The 27950-nt window shown below is 45.1% G+C and overlaps 1 protein-coding gene across 1 annotated transcript; it reads right to left on the bottom strand.

The window, feature by feature from the left end:
* Positions 1 to 3744: 3744 nt before the first annotated feature.
* On the bottom strand, positions 3745 to 26638 carry LOC115192189 (beta-1,3-galactosyltransferase 2-like). The gene is made up of 2 exons (XM_029750408.1): positions 25839 to 26638; positions 3745 to 6196 (listed from the first exon to the last, which is right to left on the bottom strand). The coding sequence occupies exon 2, from the start codon at positions 5780 to 5782 to the stop codon at positions 4481 to 4483; it is 1302 nt and encodes a 433-aa protein (XP_029606268.1). The 5' UTR covers positions 5783 to 6196; positions 25839 to 26638; the 3' UTR covers positions 3745 to 4480.
* Between the last annotated feature and the right edge of the window lie 1312 nt (positions 26639 to 27950).

The raw sequence follows: 27950 nt of genomic DNA, 5'->3' as shown, positions 1-27950 counted from the left end.
GGATCTTGACTCCCTCATCGCTTTGACCATCCACATCGATGGGCGGTTGCGGGAACAACGGATTGAGAGGAAATTCAATTTCGCTCGCACGTCCAGGGATTCCACCTTGCCTCGAGTCATCCCGCAAGTCCCTGATGGTTCCGTTGCCGAGAGCACCCGATGTTTCCCAACCTTCCTCGAGAGTTACCGAAGACGGCCGAGGCACTGTTTCCCAAGCCTATGCAACTAGGCAAAGCTGGGCAGTCACCAGCGGAACGGCAACACTGGATCAACACAAGGAGCTGGGTGTATTGTGGGACTTTTGGTCACTTTTTGTCCTCTTGCCCGGTGAAAGACCAGGCTCACCGGTAGGAGTGAGTATTCTGGTGGGCCATATGGAGAACTTTTCTGCTTCCCTTACTCGCACTCCTTTTCATATCATTCTGCTGTGAGGAAACTAGTCCAAATCGCTCCGGGTCATCATTGACTCTGGGGCTGATGAGAGCTTTTTGGACGCCACTCTGGCTTCTGAGCTGAACATCCCCACTCAGCCCCTCTCCATTCCCATGGATGTTATAGCACTGTACGGGCGCTCTATAGGTCGGGTCACCCATAACACCACTCCCATCAATCTACGTGTGTCAGGGAATCACAGCAAGACCATTCAATTCCTGCTCATCAAGTCCCGCCAGATTCCTGTGGTTTTGGGATTCGCCTGGCTCCATTGACACAATCCCCTCATCAACTGGTCTATGGGTGCTATCATGGGCTGAAGTCCGTTCTGCCAAGCCCATTGTCTGAAGTCGGTGCATCCTGCCCCGGGACGTCTCCTGGGGGCTCGGAAGTTGCTCCGGACCTCTCCTCCATTCCTGCGGAGTACCAGGACCTCTGGGAGGTGTTCAGCACGTCCCAGGCCATTTCCCTTCTGCCACACTGCACCGATGACTGCGGGATTGTCCTTCTCCCTAGCACCACGCTGCCCTGGGGAAGTCTGTACTCTCTGTCGAGACCAGAGACCAAGGCTATGGAGAACTACATTGGGGACTCCCTAGCTACATGATTTATCCGTCCCTCTTCCTCTCCCCCTGGCGCAGGACTCTTCGAGGAGAGGACAAGACCCTGCACCCGTGCATTGACTACCAGGCAATGACATTACTGTGAAGAAGCGTTATCTGCTACCACTCATTTACTTGGCCTTCGAGCTGCTCCAGGGGGCCACGGTTTTCTCCAAGCTGCATCTACAAAAAGCCGAACCCTTGGTGTGGATACGAGAGGGGGACGAGTGGAAGACTGCCTTCAACACAGCCAGCAGCCACTACGAATATCTGGTCATGCCCTTTGGCCTCACCAACGCCCCTGCTGTGTTCCAGGCTCTTGTGAATGATGTTCTCCGCGACATGTTAAACCGGTTTGTCTACATTGATCCTCGTCTTCTCCCGCACCCCCCAAGAACACGTGCTCCACATCTGACAGGTTCTCCAGTGCCTTCTGGAGAACCAGTTGTTTGTTAAGGCAGAAATATGCGAGTTCCCCGCTCCACCATTCCCTTTCTGGGCTACAAGGAATGGAGGCACTGGCTAGAAGGGGTGGAACATCCGTTCATTGTGTGGACCGACCACAAAAAAACCTGGAGTATCTCCGCACCGCCAAGCGCCTCAACTCCAGGCAAACGAGATGGGCCCTGCTGTTTACCCGGTTCAACTTTTCCATCTCCTACCGGCCGGGGTCCAAGAACACCAAGCTACATGCCCTGTCTCGCCCTATAACCCCACGGTTACCTCCCCGGCGCCCGAGACCATCCTTCTCACCTCGTTGCCAGGCACGTCACTCAGCTGGTGTATAGGGAAACAGGTCCGGGAGGCGCAGCGGTCCCAGCCGAACCCTGGGGGGGCCCAGATAACGATATTTGTACCTGACGCTATCCGCTCCGCGGTCCTGGAGTGGGCTCATTCCTCCAGGCTTGCCTGTCACCCAGGCGCTCGTCAGACCCTGGCCTTAGTTCGACAATGCTTTTGGTGGCCTACTATGGTTCCGGATGTTGCCGCTTTTGTCGCCGCCTGCACAGTCTGCACACAGAACAAAATGGTAAGTTACGGATGGTCTTCTCCAACCACTGCTTGTCCCTCACCATCCCTGGTCCCATATATCTCTGGATTTTGTCACGGGCCTTCCCCCATCTGAGGGCAACACTGCCATCCTGACGGTGGTCAACCGGTTTTACAATGCTGCCCACTTCATTCCTCTACCCCAAACTACCCTTGGCCAAGGAGACAGCCCAGCTTATGGGGCAGCACGTCTTCTGGATCCACAGACTCCCGGTGGACATGGTCTCCGACCGGGGTCCACAGTTCTTTCCCGGTTCTGGAAGGTGTTCTGCACGCTCATTGGGTCATCGGCCAGCCTGTCCTCTGGATTCCACCCCCAGTCCAAAGGCCAGTTGGAGCGAGCCAACCAGGACTTAGAGCCGACTCTTCACTTCCTAGTCTCCGCCAACCCTACCACCTGGAGTCAGCATCTGGTATGGGTTGAGTACACCCGCCACACCCTTCCTTGCTCTGCCACGGGTCTCTCGCCCTTCGAGCATTCCTTGGGATATCAGCCAGCGCTCTTCCCCGAGAAAGAGGAAGTCAGGAATCCCTCTGACCTGTTGCCGTACCTGGAAGAGAGCCCGGACCGCTCTGTTTAAGACCACTTCCATGTATAGGTGACAAGCGGATCGCCACCGGACCCCTGCTCCATGCTATCGGCTCGGGCAGAGGGTATGGCTCTCCCGTAAACTTTCCCCCCGTTTCATCAGCCCGTTCCCCATCTCTAGAGTCATTAGCCCCACTGCTGTTTGTCTTTTGTTACCCTGTACCCTCCATATTCACCCTACTTTCCATGTGTTTAGGATTAAGCCCGTGTCTCACAGCCCTTTGTCTTCTGTTTCCAGGCCTCTTCCTTGTGTCATTGATGGCCATCCGGTGTACACAGTGAAGCCACCTGAGTGTTCGACCACGGGGCAGGGGTTTCTAGTACCTGGTGGACTGGGAGGGTTATGGCCTGGAGGAGAGGTGCTGGGTCCCTGCTAGAGACATCCTGGACCCAGCCCTCATCGCCGAGTTCCACCGCTGACACCCTGGTCAACCAGGTAGGACGCCAGGTGACGCCTCTGGGTGGGGGGGGGGGGTACTGTCACACCCTGATCTGTTTCACTTGTCTTTGTGATTGTCTCCACCCCCCTCCATGTGTCACCCAACTTCTCCATTATCCCCTGTGTATTTATTCCTGTGTTATCTGTTTGTCTGTTGCCAGTTAGTCAAGTCAACCAGAGTTTTTGTTCTCAGCTTCTGTTTTTCCCAGTCTCTCTTTTTCTCGCCCTCCTGGTTTTGACCCTTGCCTGTCCTGACTCTGAGCCCACCTGCCTGACCACTCTGCCTGCCCGTGAGCCTGCCTGCCAACCTGTACCTTTGCCCCATCTCTGGATTATTGAACTCTGCCTAACCTGACCCTGAGCCTGCCTGCCGTCTGATACCGTTGCCCCACCTCTGGTTTACTGAGCCCTGCCTGCCTGCCTTGACCTGTCTATTGCCTGCCCCTGTTGGATTATTAAACCATTGTTAATTCGCATCTGGGTCTTACCTTCATACCTGATAATATATGTAAATGGTTGTTGACTGCAAAATGGCAAAATGAGCTGTTGGTGTATAATGGTGAATGGAAGATAGGCAGCGTCAAATGAGGCGTTTCTCAAAATTATAAACAACAAAAGCAAAAGAAACCTGAGAAATTCAATACATTTAGTTGTTATTCAATTCATTGCACATTTGCTCATGTGCAGACTCATCACACTCAATGTAAAGCTTTAGAAAATACAATCTCAGTAGTTATTCTGAGTGCTTTCACCTTGGCTGTAAATAAAATATATGGCATATTGACAGGTAAACCCTTTTAATTCATATTTTATGATAATTATGTAAAGCAAACATTGAGAATGAGGGCAGCATTAGTGGTCCACATCATAAATATATTCATAATTTCTGTAGGTAGTGATGCATTTCTCTCTTTCCCATCACATGTAAATACTCTTAATATTATTCATTGTTTATAGTTCTTTGACAGAATTGTCCCCACAGTTAGTGACCTACCTGTTGTGTAACAAAACCCCATCAACCACTGGCCTTGTCTCTTCTGATCATTGTATTTGCACCTGAAAGTGGCAGAATCCCCACTTTGCAGTTTTTTTATGTTGTGTGCATGCTTTATATTGCACATAAACATGGAACGTCACTAACCTTTTTAAAAAGAGTTTTCAACAGGTTTACAATACAGAACATCTCTCTCAAATTAAAAAAATATTTTTAATTGACTGTACACAATACCAAAAACACTGCTCTTTCCCAGGTAGTGTATAGTGCTGAGCTCTCTTAACATGCCCTTTCCAGATCCAACCATTCTTCTTGTCCACTTCCTTACCATTTTGTCTTCCTGTCCAGACTTCCCACGGTAAGTAGAGTTATCATCACTGATGTCTCTCTGCGTGATACTTCCTGTGTCTATACCTCCCATTCCTTTCCTTGGCCATGTTGATGCATGCATTGTGCTTGTTGGTCTGCAGGTGGTTCCAGTACTTGACCAGTTCGTTGGGCTGGAACTGGTGGGAGGTGATGAGGTGGCTGTACTTACAGCTGGAGTAGGACACCCTCCAGTGGTTGAAGAGAAACTCGTTGGGCGGCGGTGTGGGGTCAATGCGGAGCTTGGCTAGGCATATGCCCACGTAAACGTCCTCCAGGTGCAGCCTCCGTATGCTCAGAGACGCCTGATAGATCCTCTCTGCCATGTCCCCAGATAACACATACCCGGTTCCCGAGCAGAAAATGGGGTACCTCTCGCTAGGGTACAGCTCTGGAGGCATGTACCACTTGCTGTCCTTGTTGCGGTTGGGTGCGTAGCCCCTCATCAGATAGCCAGTGAAGTAGCTCTGTCTCGGTGGGAGCTCGGGCTTCAGCAGCTTCTGGATGAGATACTCCGTGTTAACAAACATGTCACTGTCTGTCTTCATGACATAGTGCGCCTGCGGGCAATGGGTGGCCACCCAGTTCATGCCCATCAGGGTTTTGATGGTGAGGTTGTAGTATGTGTCCTGATAGTCCTGCTGAATGATGTCATGGTGAACCCAGCTCTCCTCCTCAATGGCGGTCTGGGTGTACCTGTCCGAGCTCCGCCCTAGACCCAGCAGGAAGAGTCGGACGAAACCTAGACCCATGGCCACGCTCTCGTTGCTCCACGTCTGCCGGATAGCGTTCCTGGCGTCTACCTGGCCTGGCTCTGCAGCAATCAGCAGCACCAAGAACGGGGTGCTGTCCCTGCACTTGAAGGGCTCGTTGAGCATGTAGCGGTAGGGCTGGGAATTGAGCCTCCCTCCCACGCCCATCTCCTGCTGTAAACTGTTGTTGGCGCTCATCGAGTTCTCTAGTCCCGTTACGCCCACCATGACTCCCCCTCCACCGCCACCCTCAGCCTGCTGGGAGCTGAGGTTAAGCTGGGGCTTTGGAGGCACGTAGCCTGTCTCCCTCCACAGGTTCCGCAGACTCAAGCTCTGATTTGCCTCGGCCTTGGCCGTGCGGAAGCCCCTAACGGTGTAGGTCAGGGGGTTGTCACGGGGCCCGGTCCGGCCCGGCAGCCAGTCCTGGTGGCTGAAGAAGAGGAAGAGGGTGAAGAGGAGGGCCAGGGACAGGAGACCCGCCATGTGGGTCCGGAAGAGCGAGCGCTTCATGGTCCAGGTCATCTTCATGGGGCAGCAGTGCCGTCGTCTCCACTGCATGGTGGATCAGCAGGCGGGGGAGCAGGGGGCTGCAGCTGCTCTGGATGGCGCGGCGGCGGTCACATTTGATCACGTCAAACATGTGTTTGCCAACAGCCAGAGGGTTATCTGAGCTGACAGATAGGTGTGAGTGAGCCCCCTGGCGGACCTAATAGGGATGTACAAGGCTCCCTGGCAGAGCTAGAAAGGGGTTGCTTGAGGCCCCACACAGAGCTAGGAGTGGGATGGTTGCGCCCCCTCGCCGTGCTATTCTTGTGTCCCCTGGCAGAGCTAGGAGGGTGCTGACTCTGTGGCCATGGAGGCAGGTTCCAGGCTCTTCACTGGCTCTGCAGACACACCAAGGATCATGCTCCAGGTACGGACTCTTTCAGATCAGAGACTGGAGTCGCCTTCTTAGTGGATCACCTCTCTTATCTGGGAAGACAGAACAGAGAAACAGGCTTGGCAAATGTTCAGAAATGTGCCTACTACTGTAGAATTGTATGGCGTTGAGCCATACGTATGTCAACTGTTTAAATTGAATAGATTTTACTATATCCCCATGAGGAGGAACAAAGCTTATTTAAAATTATTCAGCTTTGACTTTGTGTTTTGTTGTTTCTTTGCATTTTATTCTTAGTGGCGGATGATCAAAGTAATTCAGAATGACTCATCTATTCAAATATGAAAACCCTCTGCTGCACTGCATGAGTAATGTATAGTCAAAGAAATAGAATCCAATAGAATGGATTCTATGTGTACAGTATAATGTTACGCATTCACCATGGTAAGTACCTCTTGTAGTTTATATTTGCACTTTCCATGAGAGCAGCAAAACCTGACACTCATCTCCACTGGCCTTAAATGTTTGCATAGTAAACGCTCCGCCTGTGGTGGATTGTTAATAATGGGGAATTGAGATGGAGTGAAGAGTGTGAGTTCTTACGTCTGGATGATGACTGCAATGGGTGATAGGGTGTAGATGCTAGTGGGGAAGGGAGACAGGGGCTTGTGTGTGTGTGCGTACGTGCATTCATACTCACGTGCATGTGTGTGAGTGTTGTAACTATTTGTGGTACTATAGATATGTATTAGGGAGCTGTGAAGGTGATATTGCATACATCCATGAGCATGTCAGTGTGGATAGGGTGTGGATGTATACCAGCAGGGGCCTTCTGAGAATTTTATATCAGTTGTGTTTTGCTTTATAGTCTACTTCCTGGTATGCCCATAGTACAAATTGCATGCTAAAACAGTAATTACTTAATAATTACACAATGACCAGCTGTTCTCTTTCTTGTGAGTCATTTAAACAACCAGTGCCATGTTCCATTCGGCATCAATTAGTTCGTTATTATGATGAATTGTTTGAAGAACCAACTACATTGTTATTACATAATTTCTCAATAACTAGGTAACCAACAGTTGAGCAGGACTGTGAAACAAAGCCTAGCTGTATGTATAAAAACTCCAGAGAGCTAGACTAGCATAAAAACCAGGTCAACATCAACTTCAGTAACATACCTCTCCTCTCCAGTTCAAGTGCACACAGTATGTGTTGTCTCACTTCAATAGATTAGGCTGCCTACATGGGCGGAGAATCACGTCACAGTTAATTTTCACCATAAAATGCACCTTTATAATAAAAGCATTACATGCATAATCGCATTTGTGGTCACTTTTGAGAATGGTGTTTTCCTGCTAATGGAACATTCCAGCCTTGCTGAAGCCCCCTAGATCATCACCGATCCTCCACCAAACATGTGCCGTCATCATTGCTTTGCACAAAAAGGGCTTCACAGGCAAGGATATTGCTGCCAGTAAGATTGCACCTAAATCATCCATTTATTGGATCATCAAGAACTTCAAGGAGAGCAGTTCAATTGTTGTGAAGAAGGCTTCAGGGCGCCCAAGAAAGTCCAGCAAGCGCCAGGACCGTCTCCTAAAGTTGACTCAGCTGCGGGATCGGGGCACCACCAGTACAGAGCTTGCTCAGGAATGGCAGCAGGCAGGTGTGAGTGCATCTGCACGCACAGTGAGGTGAAAACTTTTGGAGGATGGCCTGGTGTCAAGAAGGGCAGCAAAGAAGCCACTTCTCTCCAGGAAAAACATCAGGGACAGACTGATATTCTGCAAAAGGTCATTTTCTCTGATGAATCCCCTTTCCGATTGTTTGGGGCATCCGGAAAAAAGCTTGTCCGGAGAAGACAAGGTGAGCGCTACCATCAGTCCTGTGTCATGCCAACAGTAAAGCATCCTGAGACCATTCATGTGTGGGGTTGCTTCTCAGCCAAGGATGTGGTCTCACTCACAATTTTGCCTAAGAACACAGCCATGAATAAAGAATGGTACCAACACGTCCTCTGAGAGCAACTTCTCCCAACCATCCAGGAACAGTTTGGTGACGAACAATGCCTTTTCCAGCATGATGGAGCACCTTGCCATAAGGCAAAAGTGATAACTAAGTGGCTTGGAGAACAAAACATCGATATTTTGGGTCTATGGCCAGGAAACTCCCCAGACCTTAATCCCATTGAGAACTTGTGGTCAATCCTCAAGAGGCGGGTGGAGTAACAAAAACCCACAAATTCTGAGAAACTCCAAGCATTGATTATGCAAGAATGGGCTACCATCAGTCAGGATGTGGCCCAGAAGTTAATTTGAGGTCAGGGCTCTGTGCAGGCCAGTCAGGTTCCTCCACACTGATCTCGGCAAACCATTTCTGTATGGACCTCGCTTTGTGCACGGGGGCATTGTCATGCTGAAACAGGGAAGGGCCTTCCCCAAACTGTTCCCACAAAGTTGGAAGCACAGAATCGTCTAGAATGCCAATGTATGCTGTAGCGTTAAGATTCCTCTTAACGCTAAAGGGCCTAGCCAGACCATGAAGAACAGCCCCAGACCATTCCTCCTCCACCAAACTTTACAGTTGGCACTACGCAGTCCCATGTAGCTCAGTTGGTAGAGCATGGTGTTTGCAACGCCAGGGTTGTGGGTTCGATTCCCACGGGGACCAGTATGGAGAATACATTTATGAAATGTATGCATTCACTACTGTAAGTGGGTTTGATTCCCACAGGGGACCAGTATGGAATGTTTTTTTTAAATAATGAAATGTATGCATTCACTACTGTAAGTTGCTCTGAATAAGAGCGTCTGCTAAATGACTAAAATGTAAATGTAAGTCGCTCTGGATAAGAGCGTCTGCTAAATGACTAAAAATGTAAATGTAAAATGTATGCATTTGGGCAGGTAGCGCTCTCCCGGTATCTGCCAAACCCAGATTTGTCCGTATGGCTGCCAGATGGTGAAGCGTGATTCATCACTCCAGAGAACACGTTTCCACTGCTCCAATGGCGGTGAGATTTACACCACTCCAGCTGATGCTTGGCATTGCGCCTGGTGATCTTAAGCTTGTGTGTGTCTGCTCGGCCATGGAAACCCATTTCCTTATGCTTCACAATGAATAGTTGTTGTGCTGAAGTTGTTTCCAGAGGCAGTTTGAAACTCGGTAGTGAGTGTTACAACTGAGGACAGACGATTTTTAAGCACCACGCACTTCAGCACTAGGCGGTCCCGCTCGGTGAGCTTGTGTGGCCTACTACTTCGCGGCTGAGCTGTTGTTGCTCCTAGACGTTTCCACTTCACAATAACAGCACTTACAGTTGACCGGGGCAGCTAGCAGGGCAGACATTTGATGAACTGACTTGTTGGAAAGGAGGCATCCTATGACTGGCTGGGTGCTCGATTTTATACACCTGTCAGCAATGGGTGTGGCTGAAATAGCCGAATCAAATCAAATCAAAGTTTATTTGTCACGTGCGCCAAATACAACAGGTGTAGTAGACCTTACAGTGAAATGCTTACTTACAGGCTCTAACCAATAGTGCAAAAAAGGTGTTAGGTGAACAATAGGTAAGTAAAGAAATAAAACAACAGTAAAAAGACAGGCTATATACAGTAGCGAGGCTATAAAAGTAGCGAGGCTACATACAGACATCGGTTAGTCAGGCTGATTGAGGTAGTATGTACATGTAGATATGGTTAAAGTGACTATGCATATATGATGAACAGAGAGTAGCAGTAGCATAAAAGAGGGGTTGGCGGGTGGAATCCAGGTCTTAGAAGGGGTTTCCACATACCTTTGTATATATAGTGTATAACAGAACAGGAAAATAAAGCATTTATCTGGTACTAGTATGTATGTGAACACCTTAGGGCTTGTGGGCTGGTGATGATGGAGGTAGAATGGAATGGTAAGGGGGCTTCTTGCATATCATCAGCCGGGATTAATGCCAGGGGCGGAAGTATAAATTGCAGGTTTGCACAACATGACGCTGGCTAACGCTACTCTGCGCCGCTCTGGTGAGCCTGTGCCATCAGCCCCCCACCGCTCCATGCTTCACCAGCCGGGGCGGAGATTCATCTGTCAAAAGGAATTTTCAGGCTCCAGCAAGCAGTATTGCAGGAGCCCCAGCCAGCCACCGGCGATATCAGCCTTCATTCACCTTGCACCTCTAGCTTATCAATACCTTGCCTGCCTGCCTGTCTGCCTGCGTGGAGAGAAGCCTCCCTGCCAGCTCTTGCTCTCTGAGTACACACACATACACAGGCATATACACGCACACACACGCACACACACAAACATGCTGCCAGATATTGGCAGGCTGAGGGGCCTACGTTTCTTTCCATATAATTGAGACACAAACAGCTCAGTTCCTGAATTCTTCCTCCATTTCTTTCTGTCTTACTTTCAGTTTGTTTGTTTATTAGCATTGTGTTTGTTCATGTGTTATGATGTGTAATGCTATGAGAGAGTGGGTGAGTGAGTGAGAGAGAGGGAAAGTGTTTACTCATTTGTCACAACAACTGGATGGGAGCATGCTAACCTTTTGAGCAGAATGTGCTTACCCTGTGCATGCAATTACAGCAGAATGAGAGTGGCCAAGGCTGGCTTTGCTTTAAAGGTTAACACACTTTACATCAGAGCAAATCGAATGCTCGAAAGGTTTCTGTTGTCGCCTATACATGGAATAATTATCAGGAGTCTAATACAGTATGCACACACGTGTGGGAGCGCACACACATGCACACACACAGAGTTTATCCGCAGGAGAGATGTTGACGTGTTGTTTGTCAAATCAAATAAAATGTTATTGGTCACATATATGTGTTTAGCAGATGTTATTGCGGGTGTAGGGAAATGCTTGTGCTTCTAGTTCCGACAGTGCAGCAATATCTAACAAGTAATATCTAACAATTTCACAACATATACCCAATACACACAAATCTAAGTAAGGAATGGAATAAAGAATATATAAATATATGGAGGAGCAATGTCAGAGCGGCATAGACTAAGATACAGTAGAATAGTATAGAATACAGTATATACACATATGAGATGAGTAATGCAAGATATGTAAACATTATTAAAGTGACTTGTGTTTCATTTATTAAAGTGGCCAGTGATTTCAAGTCTATGTATAAGGCAGCAGCCTGTAATGTGCTAGTGATGGATATTTAACAGTCTGATGGCCTTGAGATAGAAGCTGTTTTTCAGTTTCTCAGTCCCAGCTTTGATGCACCTGTACTGACCTCGCCTTCTGGATGGAAGCGGGGTGAACAGGCAGTGGCTTGGTGGTTGTTGTCCTTGATGATCTTTTTGGCCTTCCTGTGACATCGGGTGCTGTAGGTGTCCTGGAGGGCAGGTAGTTTGCCCCGTTGATGTGTTGTGCAGACCGCAACACCCTCTGGAGAGCCCTGCGGTTGTGGGCGGTGCAGTTGCCGTACCAGGCGGCGATGCAGCCCGACAGGATGCTCTGAATTGAGCATCTGTAAAAGTTTGTGTGACAAGCCACATTTCTTCAGCCTCCTGAGCTTGAAGAGAAGCTGTTGCACCTTCTTCACCACACTGTCTGTGTGGGTGGACCATTTCAGTTTGTCCGTGATGTGTACGCCGAGGAACTTAAAACTGTCCACCTTCTCCACTGCTGTCCCGTCGATGTGGATGGGGGGATGCTCCCTCTGCTGTTCCCTGAAGTCCACGATCATCTCTTGTGTTTAGTTGATGTTGAGTGAGAGGTTATTTTCCTGGCACCACACCCCCAGAGCCCTCACCTCCTCCCTGTAGACTGTTTGTCGTCGTTGTTGGTAATCAAGCCTACCGCTGTTGTGTGATCTGCAAACTTGATGATTGAGTTGGAGGTGTGCATGGCCATGCAGTCATGGGTGAACAGTGAGTACAGGAGGGGGCTAAGTAAGCACCCTTGTGGGACCCCAGTGTTGAGGATCAGCGCAGCGAAGCGTTGTTTCCTACCTTCACCACCTGGGTGCGGATTGTTAGGAATACATAGGTATTCCTCTTGTTGAAATGGGATAGGGCAGTGTGATGGCGATTGCATTGTCAGTGGACCTATTGGGGCGCTAAGCAAATTGAAGTGGGTCTAGGGTGACAGTGTGACAGATGGAGGTGATATGGTCCTTGACTAGTCTCTCAAAGCACATCATGATGATAGTCATTTAGTTCAGTTACCTTTGCATTCTTGGGTACAGGAACAATGATGGCCATATTGAAGCATGTGGGGACAGCAGACTGGGATAGGGAGAGATTGAATATGTCCGTAAACACACCAGCCAGCTGGTCTGCGCATGCTCTGAGGATGCGGCTAGGAATGCCATCTGGGCCGGCAGCCCTGCAAGGGTTAACCCGTTTAAACGTCTTACTCACGTCGGCCACGGAGAAGGAGAGCCCACAGTCCTTGGTAGCGGGCCACATCGTTGTCCCTGTGTTATCCTCAAAGCGGGCAAAGAACCTGTTAAGCTTGTCCGGAAGCAAGATGTCGGTGTCCGCGACGTGGCTGGTTTTCCTTTTGTAGTCTGTGATTGTCTGTAGACCCTGCCACATACGTTTTGTGTCTGAGCCGTTGAATTGCAACTCCAATTTGTCTCTATACTGACGTTTTGCCTGTTTGTATTCGGCCATATTCCCAGCCACCTTGCCATTCTTAAATGCGATGGTTCGTGCTTTCAATTTTGTGTGAATGCTGCCATCAATCCACGGTTTCTGGTTAGGGTAGGTTATAATAGTCACAGTTGGTACAACATCTTCTATACACTTCCTGATTACACAGTTGTCTAATCAAGTGAAATGTCACACCGTCTGATCAGGCAGGCATCCTTTTGGTAGCGTTTCAGTGATTAGGCCGAACGTGGTGCTTCATTAATATATTTCCTTGCCTCCCATCACTGCCACACCAGCCAATTAGTTACAGTGGTGATAATTGAGGACCCAGCAGTTCCACCTCAGTAAAAAATATCAAAGACTGAATGATAATATTTGAATCCAGCTAATGACTTATGCGTCTCAAATCACACCTAATGATAGATGCCATTAAATGGTGAAATCTAATAGAACACCAAGGCCTAAAATGTCCAAATGAAGAGTTTCTTTCCAAACCACTATATATCAATTTTCAGAATTGTTGGTAAATCAGCCTTTATTGTTTAAAGAACTTATGAAAGAGATTGCTGTATTTTATCAGTATCTACAGTGCCTTGCAAAAGTATTCATCCCCCATGGTGTTTTTCCAATTTTGTTGCATTACAATCTGTAATTTAATGGGATTTTTATTTGGATTTCATGTAATGTACATACACTACCGGTCAAAAGTTTTAGAACACCTACTCATTCAAGGGTTTTTCTTTATTTTCACTATTTTCTACATTGTAGTATAATAGTGAAGACCTCAAAACTATAAAATAACACATTTATTTTATTTAACTAGGCAAGTAAGTTATTCTTATTTTCAATGACAGCCTAGGAATAGTGGGTTAACTGCCTTGTTCAGGGGCAGAATAACAGATTTGTACCTTGTCAGCTCGGGGATTCAAACTTGCAACCTTTCAGTTACTAGCCCAACACTCTAACCACTAGGCTACCCTGGAATCATGTAGTAACCAAAAAATTGTTAAACAAATCTAAATATATTTTATATTTGAGATTCTTCAAATAGCCACCTTTGCCTTGATGACAGCTTTGCACATTCTTGCCATTCCCTCAACCAGCTTAATGAGGTAGTCACCTGGAATGAATTTCAATTAAAAGGTGTGCCTTGTTAAAAGATAATTTGTGGAATTCCTTTCCTTCTTAATCCATTTGAGCCAACCAGTTGTGTTGTGACAAGGTAGGGGTGGTATACAGAAGATGGCTCTATTTGGTACAAGACCAAGTCCATATTATGGCAAGAACAACTCAAGTAAGCAAAGAGAAATGACAGTCCATCATTACTTTAAGACATGAAGGTCAGTCACTACGGAAAATTTCAAGAACTTGGAAAGTTTCTTCAAGTGTAGTCACAAAAACCATCAAGCGCTATGATGAAACTGCCTCTCATGAGGACCGCCACAGGAATGGGAGACCCAGAGTTACATCTGCTGCAGAGGATTAGTTCATTAGAGTTATCTGCCTCAGAAATTGCAGCCCAAATAAATGCTTCACAGAGTTCAATTAACAGACATCTCATCATCAACTGTTCAGAGGAGACTGTGCAAATCAGGCCTTCATGATCGAATTGCTGCAAAGAAACCAATACTAAAGGACACCAATAATAAGAAGAGACTTGCTTGGGCCAAGAAACACGAGCAATGGACATTAGAACGGTGGAAATGTGTCCTTTGGTCTGGAGTCCAAATTGAAGATTTTTGGTTCCAACCGCCGTGTCTTTGTGAGACTAAGTATGGGTGAACGGATGATCTCCGTATGTGTATTTCCCACTGTAAAGCATGGAGGAGGAGGTGTTATGGTGTGGGGTTGCTTTGCTGGTGACACTGACTGATTTATTTTGAATTCAAGCCACACTTAACCAGCATGGCTACCTCAGCATTCTGCAGCGATACGCCATCCCATCTGGTTTGGGCTTAGTGGGACTATCATTTGTTTTTCAACAAGACAATAACCCAACACACCTCCAGGCCGTGTAAGGGCTATTTTACCAAGAAGGAGAGTGATGGAGTGCTGCATCAGATGACCTGGCCTCCACAATCCCCTGACCTCAACCAAATTGAGATGGTTTGGGATGAATTGGACCGCAGAGCGAAGGAAAAGCAGCCAACAAGTGCTCAGCATATGTGGGAAGTCTTTCAAGACTGTTGGGAAAGCATTCCAGGTGAAGCTGGTTGAGAGAATGCCAAGAGTGTGCAAAGCTCTCATCAAGGGAAAGGATGGCTATTTGAAGAATCTCAAATATAAATTATATTTGGATTTGTTTAACACTTTTTTGGTTACTACATGATTCCATATGTGTTACTTAAAAGTTTTGATGTCTTCACTATTATTCTAAAATGTAGAAATAGTAAAAATAAAGAAAAACCCTTAAATGAGTAAGGGAAGACCCCTATGAAATGGACAAAAATGAATGGGAACATATTGGCACCGTACGAAACATATACACAATGTACAATACCACTCATGTGGACGCCGTTTCATTCAAAACATATTGCAAATGTCATGTGGCAAATGCCAAGAGTCACACTGCAAAAATCCAATAGATGGCGAGCGCGCTCCACCGTAACATTTTCTTATTGCAAATGTAGCAGAAGTCAAGACCCAAGGGTAAAACTTTGAAAAAATGATATTTTTTTTGAAAACTTTTCACCCCCTTAATAAAAAAAGTGCTTTCTGGACCGTTTTTCAAAATTCTTTCAATTTTGATGATATATAGCCCTATGTTAAGCCATGAATCAACCTATATGGTCTATTTGTCATGTATGATGAGGGAGAAGTGGGACTCTGTTGTTTTTTAACGATTTTTTGAAAAACATTCAAAATGACCCCCCTATTGGATGGGCACGGGTGGGGGGTGCTCCCTACCCAACCGTAGACCCCTTGCTCCCCCCAAAAGGCATTGAAAACCATTTTAAAAATGTGCTTCTGATAACCCATTCCAATCATCAGGTGCACGGCTGTCCATTTGAAATATGTTTCAATGGGCATTTACCATCCCGAATTTGACATGCTCAAAAATACTGCCGAAATGCGACTGGCCCGATGAACTCGGGATGGCTGGGCAGTGATAGTGGTTCCTCTCCCTCGCTCGTTGTGTTGATTTCATCATGTCCATTTGGTGATGTTTTTTCACTGTTGAATCATATTGCAAATGTACTGTCCATTTGCAATATGTTTGAATGGGCATTTACCATCACGAATTTCAAATCAAATCAAATCAAATCAAATTTATTTATATAGCCCTTCGTACATCAGCTGAAATCTCAAAGTGCTGTACAGAAACCCAGCCTAAAACCCCAAACAGCAAGCAATGCATGTGAAAGAAGCACGGTGGCTGGGAAAAACTCCCTAGGAAAAACTCCTGAGAAAGGCCAAAAACCTAGGAAGAAACCTAGAGAGGAACCAGGCTATGAGGGGTGGCCAGTCCTCTTCTGGCTGTGCCGGGTGGATATTATAACAGAACATGGTCAAGATGTTAAAATGTTCGTAAATGACCAGCATGGTCAAATAATAATAATCATAGTAATTGTCGAGGGTGCAACAAGCACGTCCGGTGAACAGGTCAGGGTTCCGTAGCCGCAGGCAGAACAGTTGAAACTGGAGCAGCAGCATGGCCAGGTGGACTGGGGACAGCAAGGAGTCATCATGCCAGGTAGTCCTAGGGCTCAGGTCCTCCGAGAGAAAGAAAGAAACAAAGAGAGAATTAGAGAGAGCATATTTACATTCACACAGGACACCGGATAAGACAAGAGAATACTCCAGATGTAACAGACTGACCCTAGCCCCCCGACACATAAACTACTGCAGCATAAATACTGGAGGCTGAGACAGGAGGGATCAGAAGACACTGTGGCCCCATCCGATGATACCCCCGGACAGGGCCAAACAGGCAGGATATAACCCCACCCACTTTGCCAAAGCACAGCCCCCACACCACTAGAGGGATATCTACAACCACCAACTTACCGTCCGAAGACAAGGCCGAGTATAGCCCACAAAGATGTCCGCCACGGCACAACCCAAGGGGGGGGCGCCAACCCAGACAGGAAGACCACGTCAGTGGCTCAACCCACTCAAGTGACGCACCCCTCCCATGGACGGCATGGAAGAACACCAGTAAGTCAGTGACTCAGCCCCTGTAAAAGGGTTAGAGGCAGAGAATCCCAGTGGGAAGAGGGGAACCGACAAGGCAGAGACAGCAAGGGCGGTTCGTTGCTCCAGCCTTTCCGTTCACCTTCACACTCCTGGGCCAGACTATACTTAATCATAGGACCTACTGAAGAGATAAGTCTTCAGTAAAGACTTAAAGGTTGAGACTGAGTCTGCGTCTCTCACATGGGTAGGCAGACCATTCCATAAAAATGGAGCTCTATAGGAGAAAGCCCTACCTCCAGCCGTTTGCTTAGAAATTCTAGGGACAATTAGGAGGCCTGCGTCTTGTGACCGTAGCGTACGTGTAGGTATGTACGGCAGGACCAAATCGGAAAGATAGGTAGGAGCAAGCCCATGTAATGCTTTGTAGGTTAGCAGTAAAACCTTGAAATCAGCCCTTGCCTTAACAGGAAGCCAGTGTAGGGAAGCTAGCACTGGAGTAATATGATCACATTTTTTGGTTCTAGTCAGGATTCTAGCAGCCGTATTTAGCACTAACTGAAGTTTGTTTAGTGCTTTATCCGGGTAGCCGGAAAGTAGAGCATTGCAGTAGTCGAGCCTAGAAGTAACAAAAGCATGGATTAATTTTTCTGCGTCATTTTTGGACAGAAAGTTTCTGATTTTTGCAATGTTACGTAGATGGAAAAAAGCTGTCCTTGAAGCAGTCTTGATATGTTCTTCAAAAGAGAGATCAGGGTCCAGAGTAACGCCGAGGTCCTTCACAGTTTTATTTGAGACGACTGTACAACCATCCAGATTAATTGTCAGATTCAACAGAAGATCTCTTTGTTTCTTGGGACCTAGGACAAGCATCTCTGTTTTGTCCGAGTTTAAAAGTAGAAAATTTGCAGCCATCCACTTCCTTATGTCTGAAACACAGGCTTCTAGCGAGAGCAATTTTGGGGCTTCACCATGTTTCATTGAAATGTACAGCTGTGTGTCGTCCGCATAGCAGTGAAATTTAACATTATGTTTTCGAATGACATCCCCAAGAGGTAAAATATATAGTGAAAACAATAGTGGTCCTAGAACGGAACCTTGAGGAACACCGAAATTTACAATTGATTTGTCAGAGGACGAACCATTCACAGAGACAAACTGATATCTTTCCGACAGATAAGATCTAAACCAGGCCAGAACTTGTCCATGTAGACCAATTTGGGTTTCCAATCTCTCCAAAAGAATGTGGTGATCGATGGTATCAAAAGCGGCACTAAGATCTAGGAGCATGAGGACAGATGCAGAGCCTCGGTCTGACGTCATTAAAAGGTCATTTACCACCTTCACAAGTGCAGTCTCAGTGCTATGATGGGGTCTAAAACCAGACTGAAGCGTTTCGTATACATTGTTTGTCTTCAGGAAGGCAGTGAGTTGCTGCGCAACAACTTTTTCTAAAATTTTTGAGAGGAATGGAAGATTCGATATAGGCCGATAGTTTTTTATAATTTCTGGGTCAAGATTCGGCTTTTTCAAGAGAGGCTTTATTACTGCCACTTTTAGTGAGCTTGGTACACATCCGGTGGATAGAGAGCCGTTTATTATGTTCAACATAGGAGGGCCAAGCACAGGAAGCAGCTCTTTCAGTAGTTTAGTTGGAATAGGGTCCAGTATGCAGCTTGAAGGTTTGGAGGCCATGATTATTTTCATCATTGTGTCAAGAGATATAGTACTAAAACACTTTAGTATCTCCCTTGAGCCAAGGTCCTGGCAGAGTTGTGCAGACTCTGGACAATGAAGCCCTGGAGGAATACCCAGATTTAAAGAGGAGTCCGTAATTTGCTTTCTAATGATCATGATCTTTTCCTCAAAAAAGTTCATAAATTTATTACTGCTGAAGTGAAAGCCATCCTCCATTTGCGAATGCTGCTTTTTAGTTAGCTTTGCGACAGTGTCAAAAAGAAATTTCGGATTGTTCTTATTTTCCTCAATTAAGTTGGAAAAATAGGATGATCGTGCAGCAGTGAGGGCTCTTCGATACTGCACGGTACTGTCTTTCCAAGCTAGTCGGAAGACTTCCAGTTTAGTGTGGCGCCATTTCCGTTCCAATTTTCTGGAAGCTTGCTTCAGAGCTCGTGTATTTTCTGTATACCAGGGAGCTAGTTTCTTATGACAGATGTTTTTAATTTTTAGGGGTGCAACTGCATCTAGGGTATTGCGCAAGGTTGAATTGAGTTCCTCGGTTAGGTGGTTAACTGATTCTTGTCCTCTGACGTCCTTGGGTAGGCAGAGGGAGTCTGGAAGGGCATCAAGGAATCTTTGGGTTGTCTGAGAATTTATAGCACGACTTTTAATCTTCCTTGGTTGGGGTCTGAGCAGATTATTTGTTGCAATTGTAAACGCAATAAAATGGTGGTCCGATAATCCAGGATTATGAGGAAAAACATTAAGATCCACAACATTTATTCCATGGGACAAAACTAGGTCCAGAGTATGACTGTGGCAGTGAGTAGGTCCAGAGACATGTTGGACAAAACCCACTGAGTCGATGATGGCTCCGAAAGCCTTTTGGAGTGGGTCTGTGGACTTTTCCATGTGAATGTTAAAGTCACCAAAAATTAGAATATTATCTGCTATGACTACAAGATCCGATAGGAATTCAGGGAACTCAGTAAGGAACACTGCATATGGCCCAGGAGGCCTGTAAACAGTAGCTATAAAAAGTGATTGAGTAGGCTGCATAGATTTCATGACTAGAAGCTCAAAAGACGAAAACGTCATTGTTTTTTTTTTTGTAAATTGAAATTTGCTATCGTAAATGTTAGCAACACCTCCGCCTTTGCCGGATGCACGGGGGGTTTGGTCACTAGTGTAACCAGGGGGTGAGGCCTCATTTAACACAGTAAATTCATCAGGCTTAAGCCATGTTTCAGTCAGGCCAATCACATCAAGATTATGATCAGTGATTAGTTCATTGACTATAACTGCCTTGGAAGTGAGGGATCTAACATTAAGTAACCCAATTTTGAGATGTGAAGTATCACAATCTCTTTCAATAATGGCAGGAATGGAGGAGGTCTTTATACTAGTAAGATTACTGAAGCGAACACCGCCATTTTTAATTTTGCCCAACCAAGATCGAGGCACAGACACGGTCTCAATGGAGAAAGCTGAGCTGACTACGCTAACTGTGCTAGTGGCAGACTCCACTAAGCTGGCAGGCTGGCTAACAGCCTGTTGCTGTTGACATGTTTAAAAAAATTGCAGGAATGTGAAATTGACTGGCCCGATGAACTCCGGATGGCCGGGCAGTGATTCTGGTTCCTCTCCATCGCTCATTGGTGTTGATTTCAGAATGTCATTTTGGTGATGGTCTAATACTGTTTAAAACCTGATGGGCTAGGGGGCAGTATTTTCACGGCCGGATGAAAAACATACCCAATTTGAACAGGTTACTACTCTGGAATATGCATATTATTAGTAGATTTGTATAGAAAACACTCTGCAGTTTCTAAAACTGTTTGAATGGTGTCTGTAATTATAACGGAACTCATATGGCAGGCAAAACCTGAGAAAAATACAAGCAGGAAATGAAAATCTTGTGGCTGTAGTATTTTCAAGTCATTGCCAATGGAACACACAGTGACAAAGGATTCGCTTCCTAAGGCTTCCACTAGATGTCAACAGTCTTTAGAAAGCTGTTTGAGGCATCTATGATGAACAGAGACCGAATGAGAAGGCTGGGAAGTTGGTGTCCCGGGGAATGACATCACTTCATTGGCGCACATTCATGTGAGATGGGACCTGTGTTCCAAAACGTTTTTCAAGACACAGGAATGGTCCGGTTGAAATATTACTGAAGTTTCACGTTAACCTCTCTAGGGTAGGGGGCAGTATTTGCACGGCCGGATAAAAAACATACCCAATTTAATCTGGTTATTACTACTGCCCAGAAACTAGAATATGCATATAATTATTGGCTTTGGATAGAAAACACCCTAAAGTTTCTAAAACTGTTTGAATGGTGTCTGTGAGTATAACAGAACTCATATGGCAGGCAAAAACCTGAGAAGATTCCTTACAGGAAGTGGCCTGTCTGACCATTTCTTGGGCTTCTACACTCTCTTTATTGAAAACTGAGGATCTCTGCTGTAACGTGAAACTTCCTACGGCTCTCATAGGCTCTCAGAAGGCGGCAAAAGGTTGAATGATGTCTTTGCAGGCCCTGGCTGAAAAACAGTAGCGCATTTGGATAATGGTCGATCAGAGAACAATGAGACTGAAGCGTGTGCACGAGGCGACACCATGTTTTTATTTTTTCGTCTTTGAACTTAAACAGGGTTTCCCGGTCGGAATATTATCGCTTCTTTAAGAGAAAAATCGCATAAAAATTGATTTTAAACAGCGGTTGACATGCTTTGAAGTACGGTAATGGAATATTTAGAAATCTTTGGTCACGAAACGCGTCGGGCGCATCACCCTTCGTCACCCTTCGGATAGTGTCTTGAACGCACAAACAAAACAGAGGATATTTGAACATAACTATGGATTATTTTGAACCAAACCAACATTTGTTATTGAAGTAGAAGTCCTGGGAGTGCATTCTGACGAAGAACAGCAAAGGTAATCAAACTTTTCTTATAGTAAATCGGAGTTTGGTGAGGGCCAAACTTGGTGGGTGTCAAATTAGCTAGCCGTGATGGCTGGGCTATCTACTCAGAATATTGCAAAATGTGCTTCATCCGAAAAGCTATTTTAAAATCGGACATAGCGATTGCATAAAGGAGTTCTGTATCTATAATTCTTAAAATAATTGTTATGTTTTTTGTGAACGTTTATCGTGAGTAATTTAGTAAATTCACCGGAAGTTTGCGGTGGGTATGCTAGTTCTGAACGTCACATGCTAATGTAAAAAGCTGGTTTTTGATATAAATATGAACTTGATTGAACAAAACATGCATGTATTGTATAACATAATGTCCTAGGATTGTCATCTGATGAAGATCATCAAAGGTTAGTGCTGCATTTAGCTGTGGTTTGGGTTTATGTGACATTATATGCTAGCTTGAAAAATGGGTGCGTGATTATTTCTGGCTGGGTACTCTGCTGACATAATCTAATGTTTTGCTTTTGTTGTAAAGCCTTTTTGAAATCGGACAGTGTGGTTAGATTAACGAGAGTCTTGTCTTTAAAATGGTGTAAAATAGTCATATGTTTGAAAAATTGAAGTTTTTGGATTTTTTAGGAATTTGTTCATTTTGGGCCTACTTTTTTTCATGGTTGCTGCGCTCAGAGCGAGCTACGGTCAAGCGGGGTGTCTCATTGAACTCGGCACAGCCTAGAGATAATGATAATGCCATTGCAGGCTCTGTGTGTCTTTAAGCACCGCACTGTGACACTCCATCCTTTCTGTGTGTGTGTGTGTGTGTGTGAGAGAGAGCTTTTCTTTGACATCTGTTTGGAGAAATGACTGATTTACAGTTCATGAGGGTTGCCTAATCACACAAATGAAGTTTTGAAAAGACGTTCTGACCCACCCCCCTGGTCTGCCACAATATATATAAAATACACACCTAAAATACACTAATAAAAAAAGATCTGAGAACAGTGATATTTCACACAAACATGAAGATATCCATAAGCAATCATTTCTGGTGAAAATGTATAATAACTGGTGCATATAGCATTTTGGAATTAAATTTTGTTTTTGTGACAGTCAAACCAAGTTTAAAGATTAACATTGTATGTTTTTCATCCTATCAAAGTCCATGGTCTAATATGTTGACGGTCAGTTATTATAAATGCGAGCCTTGTCAGAGTATCGATCGTTCTCTTTTTCATAGTTGTCATTGGCACTCTGTCAAATGCCGTCTGATATTCAATACTGAGCTGTGTGTGATGCTATATGTTTGTTTATTGAGGCCAAAACAAAGACCTTGTCAAAACAAAGGTCTCTGGATAGTAATTTTTGGGGGGACTGGATTATTTGATGAAACAAATGACCTTATGTATACCAGACAGATGCTGCTGAAATCCGACCAGCTGACAACTAACTGCATGTTTGGCTGAATGAGTCTAGAGAGGACATTGTGGTGCAAACAATAAATGTGATTGAATAAACCATTCAAGGTAGACTACTACCATAACTGTGATATTTGTTTTGATAAAGCAATCTCACAAGTCTTCAATATGTGTACAGGTTATGACTGTAATACAATGCTATGGCTGTATTCCCCTATTGTTACAGCCAGACTCCGTCAGGGTCAGTCTGAGGCCAAAGCATTAAGCAGTTATCACTCAACCCACCCCTCAGTCGGAACATGCTATTTTTTTCTAAGAATAGCCTTCATGCTCTTTCCATCCAGTGCTGATGTCTCTTTGTGTGTGTGCTGCTGCTCCAGAACGGGTCTAAATGAATTGCTTAGTGTTCTGAAATCTCACACTGTACCCTCTGACCCCATCGCTCTCACATCTAAAGGCATTTTCATCTGATGTTATGATTATAAATAACTTAGCGGCTTGTGTTGTTATTACCATCATCCTGAACAACATTTACAGCGATGTTCAAGTAGGCCTAGTAGAGACGTGAATATGAGTCTGATTGAATCTACTCAGCACTTTACTTTGTATTCTTACATTCTGTCCTCTGTGGGTTGACGTCTCAGTTTTCTGGGTTTTTTCAAACATGGGGAATGTCCTGGGAATTGCATGCTATTGTGCTTCATTCAGAGCGAGTGTATTTGTATATTGGTTTCTGGTAAATGTACACCTTCACTCCTCTTTCTTTCTTTCTTTGTCTCTTTCTCTTTCTCACTCTCTCTGTTCAATCGTGGCTTCTTTGTTCTGTGCCTATCTGGATAATCTTGAGTACAAGCAGGAAAGGCAGGCCCTGAGAAAATGTCTGTGTGTGTGGGCTAATGTTACTGGATTGACGGGGTGTTTCTTTACTTCAGCGCCTAGGCGCTGGTCAAATTTAGGCCAGGCCACCGGAGCCCCCCTGTACACAAATCCATATCTGATGTACACACAGCCATATCTGATGCCTGCGAATCACATTCAGCCGTAGCAACTCAGAGGCATTTTCTGATACTGTATTAGTATTTGTGAGATATACTGCAAACCCTCAGAATGGGTGCAGCTTAGTAAGAATAGTTTAATTAAACGAGAATAGGTGATCTTTGTTGACGATGCAGCTGCTGTTGGGTTGTGTGTGTGTGTGTGTGTCATAGATTTAATCACTGTATTAAGTTGTGTGTGTGTGTCACAGGTGAATTCACTATGTTGGTTTGTGTGTGTATCTTGTGCGTTAAGTCATTTTGCTGGGTTGTTTGTGTCTCATCTGTTAAGCTGCTGTGTTGGGTTTTGCGTGTGTGTGTTCGCAGGTTAATCTGCTGCAATAAATGATGACGTGCTTTGAAAATGAGATCCTATTTAAGTTTCTTAGTAGAGGGTGAAGCCTGTGACCAAGATGAAGAGCCAAACCCCATGCATTTTAAAGGGACATCTCAGCAATTAGCTGTCCCTAAGCATCTTGGCCAGTGTGCCAATTTCCCCAGTCAGTGGGATGGACATGATGCATGGGATAGAGCCAGTGTTAATTGAATTGGATCAATGTGATCTGCCCGGTGTGCCAGCATGAATCACTAGATCAGGCAGGTAATGGTTTTGAAAGGTCTGAGAGGGCTGTAAACGACAGAGCTGTGAGCCTGGCTATGCTGTGGGAAGAGGATATATTGATGGATGGATGCATAGATGGATAGCACATTTGCTATTAGGATTTTAACACCCACAGTTTTCAATTTAACACTTTCATAGAAATTATATGTGACCATCTCAAATAGAGTTAAACTAAAACTTTTTAAAGTGTTGACAAATTAACACCCCAAGAGTGTTGGGTGTTGCAATTCCGACTGAAATTAACACATTATTAGAGCTAATGCTGTTACACTTCCTCAGTGTTAGGGAATTAACACCTATGGTGTTACAGTAACACATTTGGGGTTTTGTTTTAACACTGTAGAGTGTAAAGCCTTATTTGCATATTTATTTCCCAGGTTGCCTTTCAAGGGAATTTTAGAGGTTCCTGTACCACCCATGACTGTGTTTGCTAGTGACAGAGACAAGTGTGTTGCATTTGATGGCTTTCAGTCTTATAGCCTTCACCAACTAAAGTTACAGTATTTATGACAATACAAAACTTTTTGGGGACAGTACATACTTTGACAGCCTAGTTCTACCCTACCACAGTGGCCTGAAACTCATGGTTTGCAGGCCACATTGGCAAGTCACATTATGCTGGCTTGCAAAGTGTTATACCATTCTTATAGGATGTCTAACAATTGGAACTTTAAATCACCTGAAATCTGTTGTTAGAATGACTGCCAAGGTAGGGAAGAATGATAAATGAGACTACCTAAACCGTCTAAACTGGAGAAACCCTCTCAATAATTAGTGAAATAAGTTCAATAACTTACAGATTGGATTTGTTTAGAAACATCTATGTGATTTAGTGTATTGTTACTTTGTAGTATAAGATCAATTATTCAATCAATGTCCACAAGAAACATATATGTAAATAAAAAAATTACGATTCTAAAAAGCAACCTGCAGCAAAGCATGCTGGGAAATATAATAAGGCCTCTTCCATGTCTTTTTCACTCTGAGAGAGTTAATGATAATTAACTCAACGCAGTATAGTATTCTCAACGCAGTATAGTATAGTTCAAATAACACTTCATTTATTCACCGCAGGTGGCGTCAATTTCAATGTCACTGATGTAAGCACCACTAGAATCAACACTCAGATATAACACTCACAAAACTTTTTACCTCAAAACTGAGATTTTAACACCCATAAATGTTCTGTGAAGCGAGGATGGGAGAACGAGAGGAGAATGACGGAAAGAGGAGAATGGAGGGGGAGTAAATTAATAATGAGGATTGTGGGAGTGAGTGCCAGAGCTGATGAGACATATAGTACTGTACCTCCTCCTGTGACTGGCAGACGGACTGTGTGATCACTGGTGCCGTCTGTCGACACACTCGGCACACCAACACTGCTCCTCTCCTCCGAAATTTGGGGTAATGTCCACTTCCACCCTGTCTGCCTAATCACGCAACACACATCCCCTTCGCCCGGGTCTGGATGTATTATTGTTGGTGTAACACTCATCCATTTGTCACAGTGCGTTCCACAGCCTGTGTCTTCTCCTCTCCTCCTCTGCCTCACCAAGACTACAGGTTTAGGGTTCTTTCTCCCCTCTTTTCAATCCTTGTCTCAGCACTACACCTTTCCTATCTCTCCAACGGTCTCACCGGTCTCTCTCTTTCTCCTCCTGTCCTCACTTCCCTTATTTAATGTGCCCGAAAATAAAACAGAAGCCTTCACTGTACCATTTGTTTCCTCTTCACTGCTCTTTTATGCATCTGTTATCCTCAGCCTGCTCTGCTGAAGGAAAGGAAAGCAGTGCTGAGGGACGACAGAGCCGAGCTGTGGTGATAGTGCTGCGGCTAGTCCCTCATGTTGCTAGGCAGTCTGACAGAGAGAGAGAGAAAGGAAAAGAGAAAAAAAACCTCCACTAAGGGTTTCTGAGGATGGCTGCAATAGAACATGATCCTGAATCTCGAGGAAAAAGCTCTCGTCCCTATTTTTCTTTCTCTCTCTCCCTCTCTCTGTCCAGCCCCTCTCCTCTCGGCTGGGCTTCGTTGTTCTGTAGTGGGAGGAGAAGCAGCAGCTGTAGCGTGGAAGCAGAGGCAGGGGCAGGCTGACAGGCACCGCTACACTGACTGAGCTCTCAAACGTCACTGCATACTTAGCAGAGGGGGTCACACGTGATCCACGTGACCCGTTTTAGATTCACTCCGTTCCTCTACCCTCCTCCCCTCACCTAAAGGGATTTAATTCTGTGTGGGCTTGATGGATGGACACATTTTTTTCCTCACACACACACACACACACATTACAAATTGACAAGTTTATGAAACCCCCGTGTCTGATTCTTCATGAACAGTAACTCTGTGGTTCAGTAAAGTAGCATAATAGCCGATGAGAGCTATATGATGCAGATGGGACGAACACTGTAAATATTGTAAGCTATCTCAGTGGCACGGGTGAGGGACTACATAATTAATAGGAGACCTCTGGTTGACAGAACTGCTTTTGAGGCCATTAGCTCTGCTACTAGGCCAGGGAGAGAGTATATGTCAGTAGAAAGTAACGCTTAGTCTGTGATTGATTCACCCACAGCTGCCAGGTTACAGGCAGTGCCTCGGCACATTAATATCATGTGGCATTTATTAGATAGGTGACTTCCTAGACTCGTCTGGCCTGGCTGAACAAGGGAACAGCTAGCGTATCAAAATTAAAATTGTCATCATTAATTGTCAGCGTGGGGAGGAATACTCTCACACAGGTTCTATCTCTTGCTCATTTTATTTATCGCTCGTGTCTTTCACATAAACCCTCACATATTGCAGGTTAGAAGACATGCCAACTCTGCAGAGGCTATGGACACACACCAGCCTGCTGAGCATTCACATGCTGGTAATTTATTTGATTGAATGATTGATCTTATTTGTTCATATAAAAAAACATATGAAGCTGCCTCAGTTACAATCAACATTAGCCTACATATTTAAATGTGCATTGTGCAGTATCTACAATTAGCAAGAGTTCTACAGTTAATGTAGATTGAAAAAATGTTTTCATGTAGTTGAATTCTGAACTTATGCACTTCTGAGGGATTGTATGGAGAACCATAGATACAATAGCTTTTAGTAGTATTAGCTTCTTTTTTTAGTGTTATCTTCATTTGGAGCTCTGTTTAAGCCTTGTGCCTTGCTGTGTAGAAGCAGCAATATAGTGTTTAGTAACAGAAGGTTAAAGGAGGTGTGCTTTGGCTCAGTACAGACAATAAGGCCGCACAATGTCAATAAAAATATGTAGTGCCAGCCAGAGACCAAATGTTATAACTAGTTCAAACATATCACAATATAGCTAGTTCACAAATAGACATCTGTTTTTTAAAGATTTTTTTTCAGTCACAGCCATTCCATTTCTGCGCAAAGCAATAAGTTCAAATACAAATAGCCCACACA

This window comes from Salmo trutta, chromosome 4 (genome assembly GCF_901001165.1).
Source record: "Salmo trutta chromosome 4, fSalTru1.1, whole genome shotgun sequence".
NCBI lineage: Eukaryota > Metazoa > Chordata > Actinopteri > Salmoniformes > Salmonidae > Salmo > Salmo trutta.
Note: the sequence above shows the minus strand (reverse complement) of the source record. Positions and strands in the feature narration are given on the sequence as shown.

What these genes read in the sequence shown, in the direction of transcription:
- LOC115192189 (XM_029750408.1), bottom strand. Translation starts at nt 5,782, where the DNA reads ATGCAGTGGAGACGACGGCACTGCTGCCCCATGAAGATGACCTGGACC.